Source organism: Parasteatoda tepidariorum, chromosome 4 (assembly GCF_982258835.1).
Source record: "Parasteatoda tepidariorum strain Cologne lab strain chromosome 4, Ptep-v5.0, whole genome shotgun sequence".
Taxonomy (NCBI): Eukaryota; Metazoa; Arthropoda; class Arachnida; order Araneae; family Theridiidae; genus Parasteatoda; species Parasteatoda tepidariorum.
The window spans coordinates 5,510,777-5,533,740 of record NC_141758.1 but is presented as its reverse complement, the minus strand read 5'-3'; the positions used below and the strand labels follow the sequence as shown (position 1 = coordinate 5,533,740).

The following is a 22,964-nucleotide window of genomic DNA, read 5'->3' as shown; positions in this document are numbered from 1 at the left end:
GATAAATTATAATATGAGCAAAAATAATAAAGGAGAACTTACTCCAATAAAATTTTACCTTGCATTTTTAAAAAATATTTATTTTTACTGAATTGTTATTCAATATTTTAAATTTAAATACATGAAAAAGTTTTAAAAACGTAATATTGTATGTTTTTTAAAACTGTAAATGGCAATGATATCACAAAAAAAGAACAAACAAAACATCCGCGCTTATTTTAAGTTTCAGTTTCTTCACATTTTGCTCAAAAATACAATTTGATATTGTGTTTTCGCTTTTCAGTTATCGATTTCTTTTGTACTAAATTGCATGGAGTTTGTATTATAATTCATCAACTTATCTTTTATATCAAGGATTAGCATTAAATTAAATCCAGCATATGTCTTGGAATCGTTCTTTTGATGAAAGGAAAGGAATAAGAGAGATATGTCGACAAAGTAAATATGAGAAAATTTTCATTATAACAAATTCCAATATTTGAATTTTAATGATTTAATAGTCGTCATCATACTATACGCTTGAAAAATTGTTTGTTAGCATAGCTTTGTTGTCTGCCAATATGTTAACTTTTCTTGTGTTTTCAGGGGTCTGTCCAGGCCAAATTTACTACCTTCACAAATTCAACTTTAGGAATAACGGTAGTTTCACAAAATACTTTTTCTTAAAATTTTATTTTTGTATCCCGTAAGAAACGATAAATCCATACTTTTGTATTGATTTTTTAATATAATTTTTAATCTTCACAAATTATGTCTAAATTTTCCCAAAATAGATACCTCTCAGAAAAACCTAGACAGACCCTGGTACTTTATATAATTTTGTGGTTATTAATGGATTAGCTTGTTTTTGTAAGAAACTATTTTACATAGGTTGTGATGATTCCTTCTTTTATTACCCGATTTTTCAAGTAAATATGAAAAATCCACAAACTTATTCGACTATTTTATGGAAATCGATTCAAATAAATAACAAAAAAAAAGAGAATTAGAGAAGGGGATAAAAAGAGAATTATTAAAATCACCGATTTTAACCTTCTATATTTGTTGAAGTTTGAAAGATATTTTGTGATGTGATCTGTTGCGTCAACTTTTATCACCAAGGTGCATGAATTTCAAGCTTGCAACTTTTTTGAACAAGTAAAAAAAGGTTGCCTAAGGGGTCCCATGAGTTATACCCTTCAAATCTGTTATTTTAAACTTGCAATTTTTACAAAAAGAAAAAAAACGTGTTGAGGTGTCGGCCCCAGGGTGGCTACGAGTTATACCTTTTCAGTTGTTCCCCTTACAGGCTGCTGAATGGATGTTGCCAAGTCCTTGCGTTTATTCTGCTGCAGAGCATGATACGGAAATTTTCCCGAAATTTCTACAGTGTAAGAGGATAAATATTTATATACACATTTAAAAGTTTGATAAAGTTAACAACCTTAATGCAAATTTTAAGTTAATTCTAGAATGTTCTGCAATACATATAATCTACTTAGATTTTTTCTACTGTTTGATGAAGTATTAGTTTTTTTTTCTTTCAGAAATATTGAATGACTTTATCAAAAAAGTTAAGGAAGCAAATGAGTGGACTGTTCTAGTTCTTGGGCCAACTGGAATGAATTTAATATCTTCTTGTTTCACAACAGAAGAACTAATAGCTGAAAACATAGCTTGTTAGTTTGATCATTATTTTATATGTTTAATCTGTACCTAAATACTTTAATTTTTTCAAAAATTATTTGTGATTTGTTGTTTAAATAATAAGCAATTTTTGTAACTTATTTTTGTTTACGTTTTTTAAATTATCTATAGGTCAATAAATTATGTAACTGCACAACACCAGCTTTTTTTAAATTCTTTTTGTGCTTAGCAGTCAAAACTCAGATAAAAAGTATAATACTTAATATTATTTAACAATAATACTGCTACTAAAATTCTTAACACCATTAATAATAAAAAGTTAATATCATTATTTATTACTAAATAAATGAAATGAGTTACTTATTTTTTATTTAACTCAAAACCTTAATGAATTGTAAAGACAGAGAACCAATTTGTCAAATGAAAAGTAAATTTTTGGTCAAAAAGCATTTTTTTTAATTATTTATTTTTGGCAGAACGAGCCTTTATTCTTTAATTATTTATAGATACTCTGACTACATATTTAATAAGTTTAAAAATTACTTGCATTAAAATAAATATGTCTAAATTGAAATGGCTATACTTGAAGTATATTTATTGATTATAAAACAACTAAATATTTTGCATACTACCATAAGCATATTAAAATATAAAAATGACTAATATAATGCAAATGTATTTAAATAAACTAATAAAAAAGCAAGATTCACTTTTAAAACAGGGATATTTCTATATAACATTCAAAAGAATGAGTAAACACTTGCTTATGAAACCAGTAGTAGTTAAATAAAAAATACTAATAAAGAACTTACAATATAGCGACAAGCAACCTTTTTTACAAATGAGTAATGAAAAGTTATAATTTAAAAGTTACATTCTTATGTGCAGTTAAATACTTGAACATAAAAAAGAAAGATACCAATATATATATATATTTTTAATTTATTTACATTTTTCTCATTATAAAAATAAAACTTTTATTATCAATGAGAATGATATCAGTGAATTATTATCGCAGCCTTAAATATATATACATATTAGATAATGCAGTACTGTATAAAAAAAATATTTTCTTTATAAGTCTATGATTTAAAAAAAAAATCTTGTGATTTAAATCAATTATTTTTTTTAAGTGAAATGTTATTAAATATGCTAATAATGCTTTTTATTTTTCTTGTCATTTTTTTGCGTCAGTTCTTAGGGTTTGCCCTCCATGCACTTTCACAAATAGATGATAATTGAATTTTTAATGAAATTAATTTCTGTGACATCAAAGTTGAATTTATGTTCGTATTTTAAAAATTCCACTTCTGATGTAAAGGAACATGAACTGAAATAAAAATAGATACATTTTAAATAAAAAGTAAATATATGTATATATATATATGTATAATTTAAAAAATTATTTCAAATTACATTTAATATTATTTTTACGTGATACATCTTGTTTTTGAGAAGCGGTTAAGCATTTATATATTTATAATTGAAAGTTTTTAGAATATATTTTTTCCCCTCTAGTGATTGAGCGACTAGATAACAAAAGGAACCCCTTGCTTTATCTTCATGCAACATATATATTGATTCCTTCTGAACAGGTAAATATCACGTTTTTTTTCTCATTAGCTTATCCTCAATAATTTGTTATCTTATAAAGGCAACCTTAAAAGTATTTTTAAAAATTAATTTGTTGTTGTTGTGGTGTTTTTATTTCTAATTCCTGAAGTTATAGCTCTATGATACCATCTCCTTGAAATAGATTCCTTAATACAAATAAACTAGTGTGTAAAGTTTTCAACAGCAAATAATACTAATTAACTACTACAACTTATTTATTTAATTTATTATTATTACCTTATCTTAAAACAGTAATAGGCATTTTTATTTATAAATTATTTTCATGCCTGCATGCTGCTAAACTTCTAAAGGTTAAGCTGTTTTATTTAATTTACTTTGTGATTTAAAATAAGGAAAGAAAAATATTTAAGAAGGTTGTTTAACACTTATTTTTCTTTGAAATTATATTTTCTTGCTTTTGTTTATAGAATTTTTTATATTTTATTTCCTTTAAGTGCAGTAGAAAATCTCTATGAGGCAATTCTATGAACCGCTATTCTTCATAAACTTCATCATATTTGTAGGCGTAAACAATGTAATCACATTGAAAAAATTTCTGAAACTGCGCAAGTACCATTCACAGTTTACTGGCTGCAAAAGAAAAAAAAAAATCATTTGCTGAAGGGTTACAATCATTAAAAATTACAAACCAAACTTTATAATTTTTTTGTTAATTCTTATGTTTTTGCTAATTTTATTTTTTTTTGTCTGTAAATTAGCAATATTTAAGTACATGTTTGATATCTAAAAATTATTGTAAAACATTTAAATATTGATCTGTTCGAAATATGAATTGCCATATTTAGTATTTACTGAAAAAATTTATATATGCCGAAAACATTTATTCTTTTTAAATAATAATTACACACTGGTAAAATTATCTGTGTTAATAGGTTTAATTCTGATTACTATTGCAATATAAATTGCTATATTAACCAGGTAAGTTTAATTATTTATAAAATGATCTGTTTAGTGCAAAATTCTGTATAATATAAAACCTCACATTTCAAGGTTTGCGTTATAAAGATCTTCTACAAAATTATCTTTCATTGCAAATATATTTCTTTTAAAACAAAGTTATTTGAATTTTGTTTCATAACACTAATAAAACTCATTGCATAAGAAAAACTTGTTTTGAAGATAAATGATGCTAATAATTTTTTTATTTTATTTATGTTTCGATGTAAAACAACAGACTACTGCTAAGAAGAAACATGATTGATTGTTTAAGTGTTTTATAAAAACATAAAATGCAAATGTGATCTAAATATTAAATGTAGAGTGTCAACTTTTGTACTTAACCTCAAAAATAATGTTCCAGCACCATTTTAACTCCTGGTGGAGAAAAACTGATCTATTTTTTTTCTTTTAAAAATTTATTTGAATGAAATAGTATCATCTACAAATTCGATATAGTTTTAGTCTGTTGTTATTATTATTTTTTTTTGCTATCTAGCTTTAAGCATGTCAGCTTTAATTATGCTAACATATATTTATTAAGTATGATCATAATTTATTCTAAATGTATTGTGGAAATTTCAGAAAGGCCCATTTTGTCATATAAAAAAATTATAGTCTCCCCAACATCACAAGTATTAGAATAGAAAACTCTGTTAATCAAGATGAGAAATTTTGTTGCTGAATCTTTGATACTTGGTAGTTCTTAATAAAACACCTTTTCACTTTTATTCTGAGAGCATTACTAATTTAAAAAACATATATATATATATTATTTAAAAGTTAATATTATCAGAAGTTGTTTTGTCTGAATTAATTTAGTTAATTTTGAGATTGAAATATATGTTTTAAACTGTGAGTACATTAAACTTTTTGTAATTATATTACAAGTTTTCATTTGAGTGATATTGTGAAAAACTATTAAAAGAATTGCTGATGAAATAATAATAAGATATCATGATTTTATAGAACATAGAACTTTTGCTGCAAGATTTCGCTGCATCCAACTATAAACGAGTGCATCTATTATTTTTATCAGGTATTTTAATATCTGTCTTTTATAATTTCGCTAATAAAACTGTGTTAGACTTATTTAATTCATAATTTTCTATTTAGCTGTTCCTGATGACATGTTCAATTCGATGGCATCGTCAATTAATCCATTCAAAGTTCTTACTTTTTCGGAATTGGATATGCTTTTCTTACCAAAGGAATCTCAGGTTTGCTGCATAAATAAAATATTGAAAACAAGCAATTTATTTTACACATATATTCTGGGTACTTCAAAAAGTTATTGTCGAAATGGAAAGACAAAGGCATACACAGAAAAAAAAAATCCCATTTAAACATGCAGTGACAAACACTATCTAGAATGTTATAATCAAGAACACATATATTCGTTAAGTGCCTGCCATTTGAAAAAAATAATAATAAAAATAATCAAGAACCATAAACAAGAACCACAGTGCTCTCCCTAAGTGTTTTATGAAGGGCGGCCCGCCTTGCTTGCCCTTTGATCCCAATAAATGCGCCTTTTTAGCTCTTTTTGTAAAAGTAATCCACCTCTCCTTGAAAACACTGCCTTTTTATTCAGATTCCATTTTGAAAATTTTTATTCATTGTTTTTAAATAATAATTACATACTGGTAAAATTATCTGTGTTTATAGGTTTAATTCTGATTACTATTACAAATATTTACTACGTTATGATTATTTTCAACTGGTTAAATTTTTGTAAGTATCTTTTTTCAAAGGGGATATTAATAATTTTTTTAAGTAATTTTAAATTTTAAAATTATTTTTTTAAATAAATCTTTTTTTTTTAAATGCATCTTTAAAAGTTTATTTTCTAAAAATTTTCAGTTTAAATCATAAAGAAAAATTTCAATTAATAACTTTTTGCTATTACTTTTTTTGAAAAAATAGCATGCCATTAATTATTTTTATAAATTACAAATATTTCTCTGATTTTGATAATGATGGAGAATTACCATTTGAAATATACTCATAAAATAGTATGAAAGGACAATTTAAAAGTTGTTGAGCTTAAAATTTAGTTATTCTATAATATTATGCATTTTGATAAATATTTACAATTTTAAGTGATGCTCTTTGAAAACTCATAGTGCCCTTTACAAAGAGAAAGCGCTCTGCCCTTTTTTATTCTTAGGGAGAACTGTTAGAACCATTTAACATTATTTTAGACACAGCTCAAAATGCCTATTTAAGAAAATGTACCTGGCTCAAAAGAATGCTTTCTTTGCCCTTTTATGCAGTTGGCTTTAAAAATTTGCTCTCAAAATAAAAAGCTCTTTAAAAAGAACCTTCATTGGCAAACTTTACCCATAACTTGGCATCAAAAGCATAATAAAAATATTCAAAGTGAGATCAATTTTACTAATTATTTAAATTTTTTTATGAATAGCTTATTTTCAAATGCCTGCAATAGTTAAAGCACTTTGTCATTAATTCTGACTATGGTTCTATTCCTGGTGGTCTGACGAGCCTAATGCAGTTTCTATTGGAAGTCTGGGACCTGTACACAATGCTAAACCATTACATTATAACCATCTTGATGTTGTTTTCAAAATTGTGGTTCTTTGAATTCCATGGCCAATATATGGGTGTTGTGCAGTGCTTTACTTAACATTTTTTTCTTTTTCAAATTTAATTCTCTGCTAAGCAAAGCTCGATAATCATATGACCCGAAAAACCCAGTGACGATAACAATTCTAATTAGACATGTACTTTTGCCCTTACATGCCTGAATGAGCATGCAGAGTTACCATCTTTTCAAAATTTTGAAACTTTATTCAATCCCCCGTATGGTTCTTATACTCCACAAATTTCAATTTATTTCTTCAAAATAGTAATTTTAATGTTTGACGTGTAAAAAATAAAATGAAAAAAAAATACAAGCATCGTTTTTATAAAAGAAAAGGGAAGAAATGATTGAAAATAAACGAAAAATAACCAGATTTGAAAATGAAAATCCTAGATGGAGTTTATTATTATTTTTGTTTTTTTTTTTTTGTTCAGAACGTGTGTTTATTTTTTTAAAAGATATTTTTTGATTTGGAGCTAAAAAAAAAATTGTTTCCTTCTTAAATGTGTAATAATTTAAAAATTTTTTTTTTTTTTTAGGAAAAGAAAATTTGAAAAGGTTAAAATATTTTGGCAATTTTTTTTTCATATCTTTTTATCAAGAATTGCTAAAAATACTTACAATCGATTTAACTACTACTTCAAATGATGAAATTGGTTTTTCTAGTTTATATGCTTTGATATAGATTTAATGTGGTTAATGTCACTTTTTTCAGCAGATTAATAGTAAATGTATTCAGATGTTTTCATTAATGTGCAATTAAAATATATGCTTGGAAGTTCACTTTGGGCATGTACTTTGTACACTGCTGTTGCACACATTGTTGGTAACAAAGGATTTACTTTGCATTACATTATGATTAACACTACACAAAATCATAATTTAAAAAAGTGAAATGAAGTTTTTAGTTAACTCCTCTTTCTAATAAATGTTTTATTTTTAGGTCTTCACACTGCAGGATCATAAATTTTTCTCCACATTTTACAATTCTTACTCTGATGTCAGCCCTGTGGAATTGGAGAGAGTGGCTAAAAAACTTGTTACTGTCTTTTCTGTTCTTGGAGTAGTTCCTCTCATTCGATACAGAAGGTAAAAAATTAAATAATGAATAAACCATGCTTTATTTGCAATTTTATAACAGTTGTCAATAAAATAAAACAGTATTGGCCTGTGTTCCTTCAGTACTATTTGAATAATTTAGTTTTCTCGCTTACTGAAATAAAGAGTTGCTTGAGTAGAAAAATCTATTTCTTTTACAGCTTGAAAGTAACTTAACTGTTATATAAGTATAGTTATTTTTTGTTTACAGAAAATAAATAAATCGAAAGAAAATAGCATAACTGATTTATAGATAGAATATACTATTTTTCTTACAAATTAACATAACTGTTAAGTAGAATAATCTAATTTTCTCACATTATTGCATAACTCTGTTATTTTTTCTCTCCTCCCCCCTTTTTCTTTAAGTAGTATCTAATGCATTTGGGCAAAAAATGCTTAAACTGTATTTACATATATATATATATATATATATATATATATATATATATATATATATATATATATATATATATATATATATATATATATATATATATATATATATATATATATATATATATATATATATATATATATATATATTTGTTAATCAAACTAAGCTACCAACAAAAATTTAATTAAAAATATTTTTTTTTAAAAAATAGTAATCAAAGTTCATAGTTGATAATTGTAAAATAGAGGATATTTATTATTTTAGCATTAAAACGTAACTCGTAGCAAATTGAAATTTCTATAATAAATCTTTTTTATGTGCAAGAAATTGTTCTAAATTTTTGATTGGGGAAAATTGTTTTCAAATTTTCCTTGAAAAAATTTTGTTTATAAGCTATGTTAAAATTTCTAATACAATTTTTATAATTGCTGCACATGAAGTATATATTTTTAGTTGAAAAATATATTAAGTATGCCATATTATTACTTTGACAATTTATTCAATTAAATATTTTTTATCTCCTAGAAATTTTGTGAAAAATTTCATTTTTGCTGAAACATTGCAAAAAGAACTGAATGCTGTGAAGGAATCTATTTGGAAAATAACAGTAAATTTAATTTTTATCTTTTCCATGAATAATGCATAAAATGTCATTTTAGTATTTAAAATATCCAGCCTAATTATGGGGAGATGGTGGCACCAAAATTTGAAAAATTCTGATAGAATTTTGAAAAATACAAATTATTAAACAGCGTAATAAGGTGAACAGATATAATAAAAAAACATTTTTATGCTTTTTATTATATCTGCTCACTTTATTTTAATCATATGTTTATTTGCTAGTGAATTTTTCAACTTCCAATAATTTTTTAAAATTTGCTTAAAAAATGTTTCTTTAATGTTCATGTTAAAAAATTTTTCAGTGATATAATAAATGGCTTCGAAAAAGTGGTATAGTATTTGATATTAATTAATTAACTATTTTCTGCTGTTAATCCCCATTCCATTAAAAAAGTTCTCATTAGTTCAAAATAAATAATTTCAAAAATTCCTTGCTTCTTATAATTCTGATCAAGTCACAGTCTAAATCTCTCCTAAATTATGGTATTTGAGAATCTTTTAATTCACCCAGACAAATGGTAATACCGAAAAAAATAAGTCCTACTACATTGAATATTTTTTTTAAATGAAACTGTTCTATAAATAGGATGTTGAACGTTAAACGATTAATTAAAAATGTATTTAATTTCTTCACGATTGTTCTGACTGAATGCTAAAAATGTTGAGCTATGATGGCTCAGGGAATAGAGCTCTCACCTTTTAATGAGGTGAACCGGGTTCGAATTCCAAGGATGGCTGATCGATACAAATTCCGCAGCCTGTTCACACCGACCACAGTGTTGACGTAAAATATCCTCAGTGGTAGGCGGATCATGGGTTAGAGACCCCTTGCTATCAGACTAACCGTGGGCGGTTTTCGAGGTTTTCCTCTCCACATAACACAAATGTGGGTTAGTTCCATCAAGAAGTCCTCTACGAAGGCAAATTTCTCTCAATACTTGATCCCTTGTCTTCTAGATTGGGTTTAAAATTAAAAGGCTACGAGTTGAACATTAGCCGTTAACCCCCAAAAAATTGAGTCGGCTGTTCAACCGCGATTATAAAATAAAAAATGCTAAGAATGTTGATTTAAATAATGAATGATATTTCTGTGAGTAGGAAAATAAGCACGGAACAAATTCTTCTCTAATCATCACTATCTATAGTATACAATGCGATTGTTATATAAACTTTTAAATCTCTTGATTTTGTACGAAGTACAAAAAATCAACAGACAATTTTAAAAAATCTAAGGAAAAAAAGAGATAGATCAAGAAGTTTATCAATAGTTATTGCTGCAAATAAAAAAAACTGTATACTTTTAAAAAAGTTCTATTTGATTATCTTAAATATGTTCCTCTTCTTGATTGCTATTTTGGTCTCTTTTATTCCAAAATAGCCAAAAGCTAAAAACAGGTGTCAAGTTCTGATTCTGGACCGAGGATTTGACTGTATAAGTCCTCTTCTTCATGAATTTACATTTCAGGCCATGGCTTATGACGTCCTTGACATTAAAGATGATATCTATGAGTTTACTTTAACTCAAGGAAGAGAAGTGGGAACCACTCAGAAAATCCTACTGACTGAAGACGACCCTTTGTGGTGCCAGTTGAGGCATGAACATATGGCTGATGTTGCTAAGTAAGAATCAGGATGTTATAATGTTCCCCCTCAATATTCAATTATTAAATTGGTATCAACTAGCATTATCTGCAGAAAGCAGGTAAAACCTGGAATTGTCAAGGAATTTTATTTTACTGAGAATAGTTAGGGAAAGTTTTTTTTGAAAAAAACCTAGAAAATTCCTATATTATACCTGGAAAATAACCAGTCTTAGAATTCTCAGTAACTGCAATCAGTTATTGAGATTCAAGTTAAATAATTCTAGCATCGGTTAGAATTATTTTATAAAATTTCACTTTTTAATGAAACTTTTCCATTCTCATTCTATTGTATGTTTGTGCTCCTAAAATCTAATATTTGACATTCTGATAAGAAAATTAAAATTTTCTGATGAAACATTGCATGGTATAGATAAAATGTCTTATGCATTTCCATTGAAATTTACCTGATATACCTGGAAAAATCAGGGAATTTTTTTCCTGAAACTGAGTGTGAACCCTGAAAAAGTTACAACATGCAGGATGTCTCCTGAAAAAGTCCTGTATTGATTTGTGTTTTTTCTTCTTTTTTTTGTTTACTTTGTATGCTATTGTTTGTTATTGTTTATTATTTACTTTTGAATGCTACAGAGCTTTATTTTGTTTTAAAATTCTCAATTTTTAAACTGTTTGTTTCTAGACTGATACAAAATAAGGTAGAAACTGACACTTTGATGGAAAAAACCTCATTTATTAGGCAAAAAGGTATTCCAAATCTAAGTGATACAATAAAACAGTTTATTCTAAGTAAGAGAAATGAAACGTTCTACAGTTATAGACACATGGCAAATGAATGCATGAAACAATTTTGTGCTGGACTCAATAATGCTTCAGACTTGGAACAAGTAATTATAGTTTTAACTTTTATTTATTTTATTTTTATAGTGATACGACTTGGACAGATAGACATGTAAGTAAATTAATCAAAAATTGTACATTTTATATTTTATAACTTCTAAATCATTGCTCTTCTTTGCTTGATATTGATTTTAATTGATTCAGCTCACTTGTTTCTCAAAGCCAGGCCAAATATTAATTTACTTTAAAAAAAAAGGGTCATAAAATATCGTACAACCAATAATTTATGTTCTTTTGCATCTTATCTATAAACTATTTTAAAATGACAAAAATCAAGAATAAACTGGAACTGCAATGAAACGACATATCAGTTTTTAAAAAAAAGACATTGAAATTATGCTTTACTGTACATAAAAAACAATACCTTTATTGCCCACATATTTATTGCTTGTCGGATTTAGAAATTTCTGAGGACTCATTGCTAAAATTTGTTAATATACCTAAGGTAGCTTCCTACTGGAAAATTAGCTAGTGAAATAAATATGTTGTCTATCGTTACTAATTTTCTACTTTATCCTCTTTTAGAATCTTGCTATAGGTACAACATTTGAAGGAAAGCAATTTGGAAGACCACTATCAAATGTTATGACTGTGATTTCAGATCCTACTTTGGATTTGAATGTTAAGCTAAGATTACTGTTGTTGTATATTTTCTTTGAGAAAGGTAAACAATTTATTGTATACTATTTTAGAATTGTGTTCTTAAAGACTTATCAAAGGTCATTTTAAGAAGAAAATGTCCATTTATTTTTTCTTTAACTTTTTCCAGTTTAATTTTTTAATAATTAAAGTGAGCCCTTCAAAAATTGTGAAAACAGACTCTTCATAGCAGTTATATTGTACAGACCCTTCACAAAATTCTCCTTTATCAAAATTTTCAGAAACAGAATTGATGATGTCTTTAATTTATAATTTCAAAACAACTCCATGCAAAACATGGTATGGTTTTACTGCTTATTTTCCTCATAGCAATATGATTTTATTTTAGCATAGTTATAGAATTAGGACCCTGCCATAAAACTCCCAATTCTACCATAAATTTAGATTTTAAAAAAATTCATTATTATTTTTAATTTTTTTTACAAAATCACAAAAACTGAACTCAAGTTTTGCTGTTGCAACAGGACTTGAGTTCTTTTTTCTCTATTTAAGTATACTTTGTTCCAAATATTTTTTCAATAGTATTTCTAAACAAACTCTTTAAAAACATTGTAATATCGAACTCTAAGTATTTAAGCTCTCTTAGAATCATTCCTAATGAAATGTTATTTATATTTTTTAATATTTATATTTTAATACATCTCTTTCAATGGTTAATCTTTGAAAGCTTTGAAAAAAAAATTATTAATAAGAAAATTCAACAAATAATTATTTTTTACTGTGTGATGTTTATATTTTATTAACATTTAATATGTATATCAAATGTACATATACATTCAAACACTGCTCAAAATAGTTAAAGGATATTGAGGTTGTGAGTTGATCTTGCACCTGGAGAATTATTTGAATGATTGATACATTATCAAAAGATGTAGTAGGCTATATGGGATAAAAATGACATTTGTTTGGCAAAAAAAAAATGCTTTTATTGAGTTGTTGATAATTTTTTTCTGCTTTGTCTTACAGTACATTGAAAGCCAAATCGAATTCGCTGCCACTAAAGCGTCGTCTATGACGTTAAACTCAAAATTTGCATATTGCGAGGTTTGAAAATTAGAAAAATTTGCATTTGTGATTTTTTTCCATTTTGTGCAAAAGAAATTGCTTATACCGTTATTTTATACAAGACATACAATATCTTTTAATTGTTTTGAGTAGTTTATATACATATGCATGTACATATATACATTCACCATAAACATATACATGCATACATATACATGCATACATATACATGTATACATATGCATATACATCCATACATATACTACATATGTAATTATATGTATATATACATATTACTATCAGCATTTGTTTTGTCTTTTTTCAAAAAATTTTATTATTAGCAAAACCTATGCAAAAATTCATTTTATCCTTCCGCTATGTTTTATCTCTCTTATTTTTTTCTTCTTTTTTTACTTGCAAATAACATATTTTCTTTTCAAGGAAGCAATCTCTTTTAGTAAATATTATATTTAAAAAAATTTTTGTTTTCCTTTAAAATTTTCTTATCTCTAATTTACTTATATATTTGCTATAATTTACAAAACTTTATTTAAAAAAAAAAATTAAATGAGGCACACTTTAAAATATTATATGAAATTCTTATTTTAGAATATTTGGTATTGTATATATTGCCTAAAATGTTTTTCTTTATCACCACAGTTCAGTTTTTCCCTTCTTTTAAAGGTATTTATAATAAGTAAGTTTGTTTGGCAAAACTTGCATTCCTCTGTAGACTTATTTCAACTTAATATAAGTTTTAAGTCCTAGTTTCATGTTTTTTTTATAGTTTTAAATAATCTTAATATTATATATTTTTTCAAAGGTATTTCTAAGCAACAATTTGAAGATATTATGAAAGAAGCACAAATACCTTTTTCCGCTGCTTCTAAACTCGCTAATATTCTTCATTTGGATACTGACCTATTTCATCCAGTAAGTTTTTTTAAACTATAAATAGGAAACATACATAGTTTGGAAATTCTTGAAGTCAGAAAGGGAGATGAGGGCTTCAAAGCAAATGACTTTTCTACAGAACATCGACTAAGGTTTTCCCCATCCCAATGTTTCTTATATATCGCTAGTTGATAGCGTTCTGCAAATTCCATTCTACAGTTTCATGTAAATCTGCGTCTAGAGTTATTCAACTTCTATTCTTTCCAAATTATGCATCACATATTTCAATTTGTAAACGCAATAGTTTTCTCAATGACGAGATTCATAATACATGCTTATTCAAATTGAAAATTCAACATCATGATATTTACGGATGATATTAATGATATTTACGGATATGTTACATGATAAAAATCGTGATGGGTGTTCAAGAGATTTATGAATTGCACATTATGACTCATGTGAATGCAATTTTCAAATCATAGTTCATGATCCATATCAAGGTGATTTGCTAAGCTAGCAACAAAATATATGAAAACTTTATCATGAGCTAGAAAGCTTCTTTCTGTTATCAGGCTAGTCTCCCCTCTTATAGTAACTTGATTGTATGAAATGGTCAAATACAGTCAGTCCCGCTTAAAGCAATATTATTGGTTTCATCTAACTGTATTTAAATAAGCAGATTGTTTGATTATAAGTGGAAGTCAATCTTAAATGCTCTGTTTTTACAAAAAAAAATTTCTTTAAAATGGTATGTAATTCATAGTATGTTTTGAGTTAATAATCTCAATAAGCAACTATGATTACAACTGTTTGTGTTAATATCATAAAATATGAATGACATATAAATTTATATAAAAGCAATTCTAATGAAAAGTATGTACTCTAATATAGTATACTCTCGATATCTCGAAAACCTTGTTATGTCAAAAAAATATTTTTCTCCTTGGCATTACATAACCACCTAATGTTAGTTTGAATTCCTATGTCGAAGAGTTTCTTCTCAAGACCTTATTATGTCAAATATTTTTTGTTATAGAACATGAATTTTTTTTTCTTCAGAAAAGCTTATTGTAAACCAATTCTTTTCTATTTCGTGCACAACTATTTTTATTTTACTTTTAAAAATCATCATTGCTATATTTAAGTCAACTATTATTGCATACAGAATTATTAGTTATTCTTACGTTTCATGATTAGTCTATTTTAGAATATATTTTTCTACTTTTTAGAAAATATTTAGCTTTGTACTTGCTATTTCGAAATTTTTTAGCGATCCTTCAACTTTGAAATAACTAAAGTACACTGTGTTTATTTCCTTCCAAGAAAATATGTAATTAATTTAGAGATTGTTTTGACTTACCTTTAACAGTCATCTCTACTTCCCACATTATAAAAAGTGCATGAGTAAAATGTGTCAAAGAGGCATAAATAAAATCCCCTCTTTTACTATATAATTGCTAAAAAGATTTGATTAATCCTTAAACTGAATGATCACATGACACCTGTTTTGAGCAGGAAATCTCCCTTTGTATGTAATGTAATGTAAGTCCCCTTGTATTGTATTCTCATCACCTTGACTGAAAAACAAAAATTTCATTCTAGCTGATGAAACATTTCTTAAAAAAAGAAATTGTTTTTTCATTTTCCTCCTCTTTTATATGCAATTATGGGAAGATTGACAATCAGGAAAACTTGTGTAAATTCAACATTTGTTTCATATAAAATAATCTGGTTCTAATAGCTTTTATTCCTATATGCGGGTTATTTGATTATACAATATGCAATTAACTGGGGAGGACTGTACTGATTTATTGCAGAATGTACGATAATCTAGTTATGCTTTACTTCATTAACGTAAGAAAATTGCTACCTTAGTAATAAATACGAATTTTCTTCTTTAACTGCTGTATTGGCTTATAGTGTTTGTTTTCAATTAGGGTAGATGCATAGCTGTTCATGACTCTAGCATTGAGAGATCGCAGGATACTGAAAGTACTTACAAGCAGTCTAGGTGGAAGCCTCTCCTCAGAGATATTCTTATAGTATGTACTTTCTTATAATTATCATAATTTTGACTTTGCTTCCGTTAATGACCAAAAAATAATTAATTTAATAAAAAGATGCCACTAAAATAGAGAGTTTTATTTATTTATGGTATAAAACATTCTGGTTAACTATTTTGTAACGTCAATTAAAAATTTTAAAAGGGTTAAAAATTTCACCAAATTCACACAGGCTATAGATTTTCTGTAATTTTTGCTGATTTCATTCTTATGAGATAAGTCCAATTTTATTCACCTATTTTTTATTTACACATTTGTAACACTGACTTTTCATACAATTAATTGTATTTCTGTTTTTTTGTTTGGAATATCACTTAAAAATTTCCTTTACTTTGTAACATCACCACGGAGAGTATTACAAAAAATTACATCAGTTACTACAGAAATTCATTTCTAATAAGAGTTAAAATTTGTAAGAAAAATCTGAGTAGTAAAATAAAAAGTTTAAAAAGTGTAAAATGGTGAAACAATTTTTTAAGTAGTATAAAATGGGAAAAATAATTTTATATTTGTCAGACCAAAAATAAAAGACATATCGCTTTGGTAATTAACTCTATCACCACTAAATATTCCATAGTGTTGCAGCTTATGTTTTTCTTTGTAAGTCTGAGATATCTAAAATTATTTGCAATTTTTAACCTTTTAACTGTCAAGTTATTTTGATGATTTGGATACATAAATTGTCAATATTTTTAGAGCAAAAATTAAATGTTTAGTACAAAATAAAATATACTGAGTAGTTAAAAATTTATATTTTGGATTACATTAATAAAAATTTTTAGGTTCCCATATTCACTTGAGGCAGCTACCACTCAGTGTGGCAGTCGTGAAGTTTGCTTCTAGTAGAGCATTATTTCCTAAAAGTTAAAAAAAAAAAAAATTAAATTATTTTCTAAAGAAATAAATTACCCTTATATACCGTTTCAAAGGACTGAACATCATTTTGCAGCAAAAATGTCGTGTACTTTGAACATAAACATCTATCCTTTGAAACCTTCAGTGAAATGCTGCCATTTATTGTTCTAAATTGCATTAATTAAATTTTTTCCCGAAATAGATTTGGGTTTGACAAGGAGATGAAGCCGAAAAAAACTTCTCCCGACATATATTCAGGTATAACAATACGATGCTCTGAAATGAAATAAAAAATTACCCTGAGTAATACTCGAGTGTTACATTTTAAAACACCAGTGCTGTGCCAAAATTATTTGGGGCAAGACTGTTAGAAGGTTAATCAACTATATATTTTTTATTTAATTTTATGCATTTTTCTTCATTTTTATGTATATTATTATTAAAAAAAAGTTTTGACTAATTTTTGTAAGTTAAATTAATATAGTACTTAAACTATAATTAAACAAGGTATTTTTTAAACTTTCAGAACTGTGTGCAAAAGAAGTTAGATGAAGATCAATTTCCTTTTTTGAATAAATATCAAGAAAGTGAAGGACTTATCCCTCCAGTTCAAAGGTTTGGGAAAAAAACTTCTTATTGAATTCATATAAAATGACTTAGTTATGATTGGTGAATAATAATAAGATTTCCCGCTTTTACCTTAGCTCCTTTGCGTAAGATTGAAGCAATTGTGCATTCTTGCGTTTATTTTAGATGCTACGCATCTTTATGTTATGTTGGTGTAATTTATGCTACAAAGACAAGGCTACAAGGACGCTGTTTTTAGTAGTTAAATATTGTTTCCTATCTAAGCTTACCTTCAAATTAAAAACATGGAACGCGAATTTGAAGAAATATATTGATAAAAATTTACAAAGCAACTATGCGATCTCATTCAATAAAAAAATTTTATTATTGGTTTTGGTGTAACATTATGGTTGTCTTAATTGCACTTGTTCCATAAGAAACTAGATATATTTTCACTGTTTCAGAATTATAATTTATATTTATTTTAACTATGCAATTTAGTTAAATAATCAAAAGAAGTTTAATAATATTTTTTTCTTATATTAATAATAATAATTCTTTATTGCTGAATTCATTAAAATCTGTAATCTACCAAATTTCTCTGCTCACAGATCAGCTGTCTTACGTAAAGTAAAGCATCTTGAATCGTATACCACTGCTTTAAAAAGATAGTCTACATCCATTGTTAATGTTTGCTTTGATTTTGAGGCCAAAGTTAAATTGATATTCCACTACTATAGTGTTTTTAACTCACGGATGTTTGTAAAATCTCTTATTTTCACTTACGTAGGGTTGATATTTATTCACGAACGCATACCCATTTCACCTGCACTGACGCATGCTCAATTACTTGAAATTTTACATATAGAAGCTAACAATAATTTGCGAAATTTCCCTTATAATTTAATGCCTGCACCTTCACAACAATAAGTAGTCCACTAGAGACCTGTCGATTAAATGTCAACATCCAATCAGTTGATTAAGTATCAACCGTCAATTGTGTATTAACATCCATAGTTATTTCTTGTAATGCAAAATGTATGACTTATGCTAATAAAAAAGGCTAAAATTAGCCTGTTTAGTATGTATTAAGACTGTGGCAGCTCATTCCCCATTATGTTATTTTATACATACCGAGAAGAAAAATCATAAATAGATTAATTATTTTTTTTTTAATGTTTTTAGATTCTGTTTTAGCTTCTTGTAATTTGCCTGGACTAAATTTAAGTTTCATTAAAAATAATATAAGCATTATTTTATTTTGATTAGAACAAGTTACTGGCATGCAGACAAGAGAGATGAAAATGCTTTCAAACTGATTGTTTTCATTATTGGTGGACCCACATATTCTGAAATACGTTGCACTTATGAAGTAATGAAGAAATACCCTGGATGGGATATATTTATTGGTAACATATTTATTTATTCTCTAAGTTTTTCATTTATTTACTATATAAAATATACAGTATAATAATAGATATTATTTAAAAGCGCCGCATTCTAATTTATACATATAAAGGCATTTAAAACAGTATTTTCTAGCTCATCTTGCTTTTCTCTTTCATTTGCATAACTGTAGTTTCAGAAAATGTTGTAGTCTGATTAAAGCAAAAGAATTAAAAATGCCAAGCTGACACCCCATAGGAATTTGTTTAAAAGGGTCTCACATAAAAATCTTTCAAATCACTTTTTACACCGACTCGAATGAGCCATATCCAGAATTAATATGATTTGTTTAGAAGCTGCATTTATACAGTATATTTATCTTTAATTACACAATTTAAAAAAAAGTCTTTTTTTTAAAAAAAAAAAAAAACTTTTAACTTCTGAAGTTTTCTGATTAGTTCTTTTAACTCGTGCTCCGTCTCATTGGTTTCTGCACATTAAAAATACATGAGAAACGATGCTTCACCTGTCTAGATAGCAATGTCAGATGCAAAGATGGATACAAATCTAACATTGTATTTTTTGTGCAGAAAATTCTTATAACTTCTGAACTCATAGTCCTATTATCCTGTATGTTTGACCTGATTCATTTCGGAATTAAAAGCTAGATCAAAACTATACCATATTTGTGTAGATTGCAACAAAATAGCAATGTAAGGTATCTAAATAAGTACAATGTAAAAATACTATTGGCTCAAAAAAATCATTTTACCTTTAGAACTGTTAGTTCTACTGACTTGTGTTAGGTTTCATTTCAGAGTCGAGACCAAAGCTGCTAAACATTTATTTCGGAAAAAAGAAGCCATCTTTCCCCTCACTTTAAAAAACCTAAGAAAAAAATTGCCCATTTTTCTTGAGTTTTCGATTATTTCCAGCATTTTTCAAGGCATTTTGTCCTCTTGCATTCTGATAAGATGTTTTGAGAATTTTGATTGATTAGCACAATAGCTAACTCATTATAAGAACATATCGTTTTAAAATATGTACTTACTTTATTTTAGTCTTGTGTAGTGATTGAGGCACAGGGTGTGAGAATATATCACTTATTGTAAGCTTTTACTGAAATATTTTATAGCGTTAATTTCAATAAGTAGATTAAAAAGAAGAAAATTTTTTTTATCAATCCTTAAACATAGGTGAACAATGATAGGTGAAACAGTGATGAGTTTTTCCACTTATCTCAATAAAAAAATCTGCCTTTTTCAAAAACATTATTTTTTTTTTCCTCAGAAAAATTATTTGTTTTTACGCTTTTTCCTACCTATGCAAACGTGATTTAAAATTGCACTCCACGAATTTAAATCTCACATAACGATTCATGTTGACTTGATTTAAAATCACATATTGTGTTTCATATTTCCACGATTTTATATTAAATATCTATATTCATATTCGAGCAATTGAAAAGCCTCTCTTATGATTCGCGTTCAAGTGACTTAAAAATCAAACATTGAGATTCGTATTCACATGATTTCAAAATAAAACATCACTCATATTAAGGCAATTTTAAAATTAAACATCAAGATGTGTATTCTCGTGATTTAAAAATCACATATTCAGATTCACACACTTTAAAAAAAAACTCTCATCAATATTTTTTTTAAAAGGAGGATAATATTCGGTAAATAAATGCTTTCTACATAGAATTTTTTCTTGCTCAAATTTCGGGCATTTTTTGCACATAACATTTTTAGTTTTCTATTTTTGTTTTTTTTACTAAACTCATCCACATGGTGTGTATCAACATAGAGTTTTTAAAAATAAAATTTTTAAAAACAAATTCCGCTATTTTCAAACTAATTTCGCCAAAATAAGGTGGTGACAAAAATGTAACCAGTTATAGTTTGTCTACTGTAAGAACTCCCCTCGCCATAAAGTCTGAGGCCTGTTGCTATGGAAACAAGAATAGTGCATTTCAGGGAGGGTAGCTTCTCTCCATTCTAGAGCTAACAGCTTCTCAAAGAAATAGATTCCCTTTTTCTCGCCGACCAGACCGAGCCAAAACCTGTCCTAAATATTGGATCTACCACCCCTTACTTGAAATAGTTATACCTCGTTACCATAGTCAACGCCATGGGTCCAGACGAATAACTGGGGGAGTTCTTACTTTAGACAAACTATACAAGAGCTAATCGATTGCTTGCAGAAAGTTTTTTATTTGATCTAAGTCTGATAGAGGGTATCCAGTGTAAAACAGATTTCAAAATCTCTGAGATAAAGGATGACAGAGGAATGAAACCAACTGTATGTCTTAATTTTCCCAAAAAACTGTTGTATTTGATGTAACTGTTTCCGAAAGATGGCACTGTGCTCTGTACAGTATTGTTGAAATGCCGCTGCACTGTAATCTAACCGGCGATATCCCAGTACTGGAAACACAATTTTTTTAACGAAAAGAGTACATGGTTTAAACAAACCTTATGCTATACAACATGTTTTAACACTAGAAGCGATCGTTGATAGCTTGTAGTGCCATCTGTTGGCAATTTTTTAACTTAATTCTAAAATTTATGTATCAAATTTTTACAGCTCTTAAAATAAAACATAGTTTGTTTCATTCCTTCATCCTCTTATGTTTCTAAAAAAAAATTTTATTTCAAAATCAGTCTATCTTTTGTTGGATATCCTGTATTTATATCAACATGTTTCTGATTAAACAGGAGGAGATATTCTTCTTACGCCTAACAAATTCTTAGACAAATTATCTGTTCTGCCACCTCTCATATGAAATTTTGAAGAGAAGAAAAAAATAACAAATGTTGACTTGTTGTCTACTCAAATAAAAGTTTACTTTTATTTACTTTTTGTACTTTCTTATTTTAACACTTGTACAATACTATAACAATATAAAATATCTATAGTAAGAAAACAAATTTCTAAAAAAGTTTAATCTCCACCAGCAATTAGGACTGGGTGATAAATCGATGTATCGCGAAATATCGATTTAACACATATATCGGCAGGCTGATATAGTGACTTTTGTTTCAGGCGATGCATCAGAAATCGATTTAAGCCGCCAATATAAGACGACTCTCGCGATTTAACATGTGAGGACCCTTGCCTATTCTAACTCTGTCACCTCGCTGATGAACATGATTTTGGTTTCATCTAGCTGCGTAGACTATGTTCATTTCGTGATGCTGAATGCAGAAGAGTGAATTGAATTGGGAGTCATGGTTTTGTGAGAGGATCAGCATTGAAATATAGAATTTAAAGCATAGTTTATTTATGCACCTTTTTTTCTCTGGGATTTTACGTTTCTTGAAGATTATTTTCAGCCAGATTTCTGCTACATTATTTTGTCTTTTTTTTTTTCTATCTCTCGGGATTGAATGTTTCTTGCTAATTATTTTCAGTTTACCTATTGTTAATTTGAGAGTCGCTTTTATCTTAATATTTTGTTCCGAATTCTATCTATAAATGAAAAGAAATGATGAATTTTAAAAAAAAAAAATTCTTTTTTTTTTTCATTTTAAGCAAGAAAATTGAGTAGAGGTAATTTGTTTAAGTAATTTCTACTTTGTTATATATATATATATTTTTTTTAAATTTATTCAATAAACGTAAATATAATAATTTGATTATTTTTAAACCAATAAATCTTTAGTCGTTTTTAATTATAAAAAAATTTAAACAAAGCCTACATTTATTTGTATTTATTTTTGAGAAAATTAAAACAAAGTTTTTTTTTTTAAAAAAATTTGCCTATTAGTTAAAACGGCTAAATTTTTTTAATTCAAAAAAAGTTAAGCAATGTTTTGACGCTTCTTAATTTAACAATAGTGCTATTAAATTATTATTTTTAATTTTTCTTAAAACTCTTTCAAAGTGCATTACTTTTAATAATTTGTTAGGTAGTCAGTATTATTTTTAAAACCAATAAATCTTTAGATTTTATGTCTAAATAAACATATGAAACAAAAATTAGATTTATTTTTACTAAGTATATAATTTGACCATTAGTCAATGTAACTTTATTATTTTAAATAAATAAATAAAAGGTCTAACAATGTTTCAAAAGCACGTTTTTCTCAAAAATTTTAAACCTAAGTGAA

General features: G+C 26.8%; 1 protein-coding gene across 5 annotated transcripts; it reads left to right on the top strand.

Moving 5' to 3' along the window:
- Positions 1 to 177: 177 nt before the first annotated feature.
- Positions 178 to 21,709, top strand: LOC107447636 (protein ROP). 5 transcript variants are annotated; one of them, XM_016062595.3, is made up of 15 exons: positions 178 to 438; positions 1,527 to 1,658; positions 3,145 to 3,221; positions 5,167 to 5,236; positions 5,314 to 5,417; positions 7,746 to 7,891; positions 8,823 to 8,904; positions 10,297 to 10,538; positions 11,199 to 11,403; positions 11,942 to 12,080; positions 13,905 to 14,014; positions 15,916 to 16,020; positions 17,423 to 17,511; positions 18,733 to 18,872; positions 21,570 to 21,709. In XM_016062595.3, exons 1-15 carry the CDS (start codon positions 381 to 383, stop codon positions 21,635 to 21,637), a joined length of 1,767 nt encoding a protein of 588 aa, XP_015918081.1. In that variant the 5' UTR covers positions 178 to 380; the 3' UTR covers positions 21,638 to 21,709. The 5 variants fall into 5 exon arrangements, 4 of the variants coding, with proteins under 4 accessions (XP_015918081.1, XP_042895476.1, XP_042895475.1 ...); XM_016062596.4 differs by lacking the exon at positions 178 to 438 and adding an exon at positions 1,258 to 1,370; XR_011636937.1 differs by lacking the exon at positions 17,423 to 17,511.
- Positions 21,710 to 22,964: the final 1,255 nt, after the last annotated feature.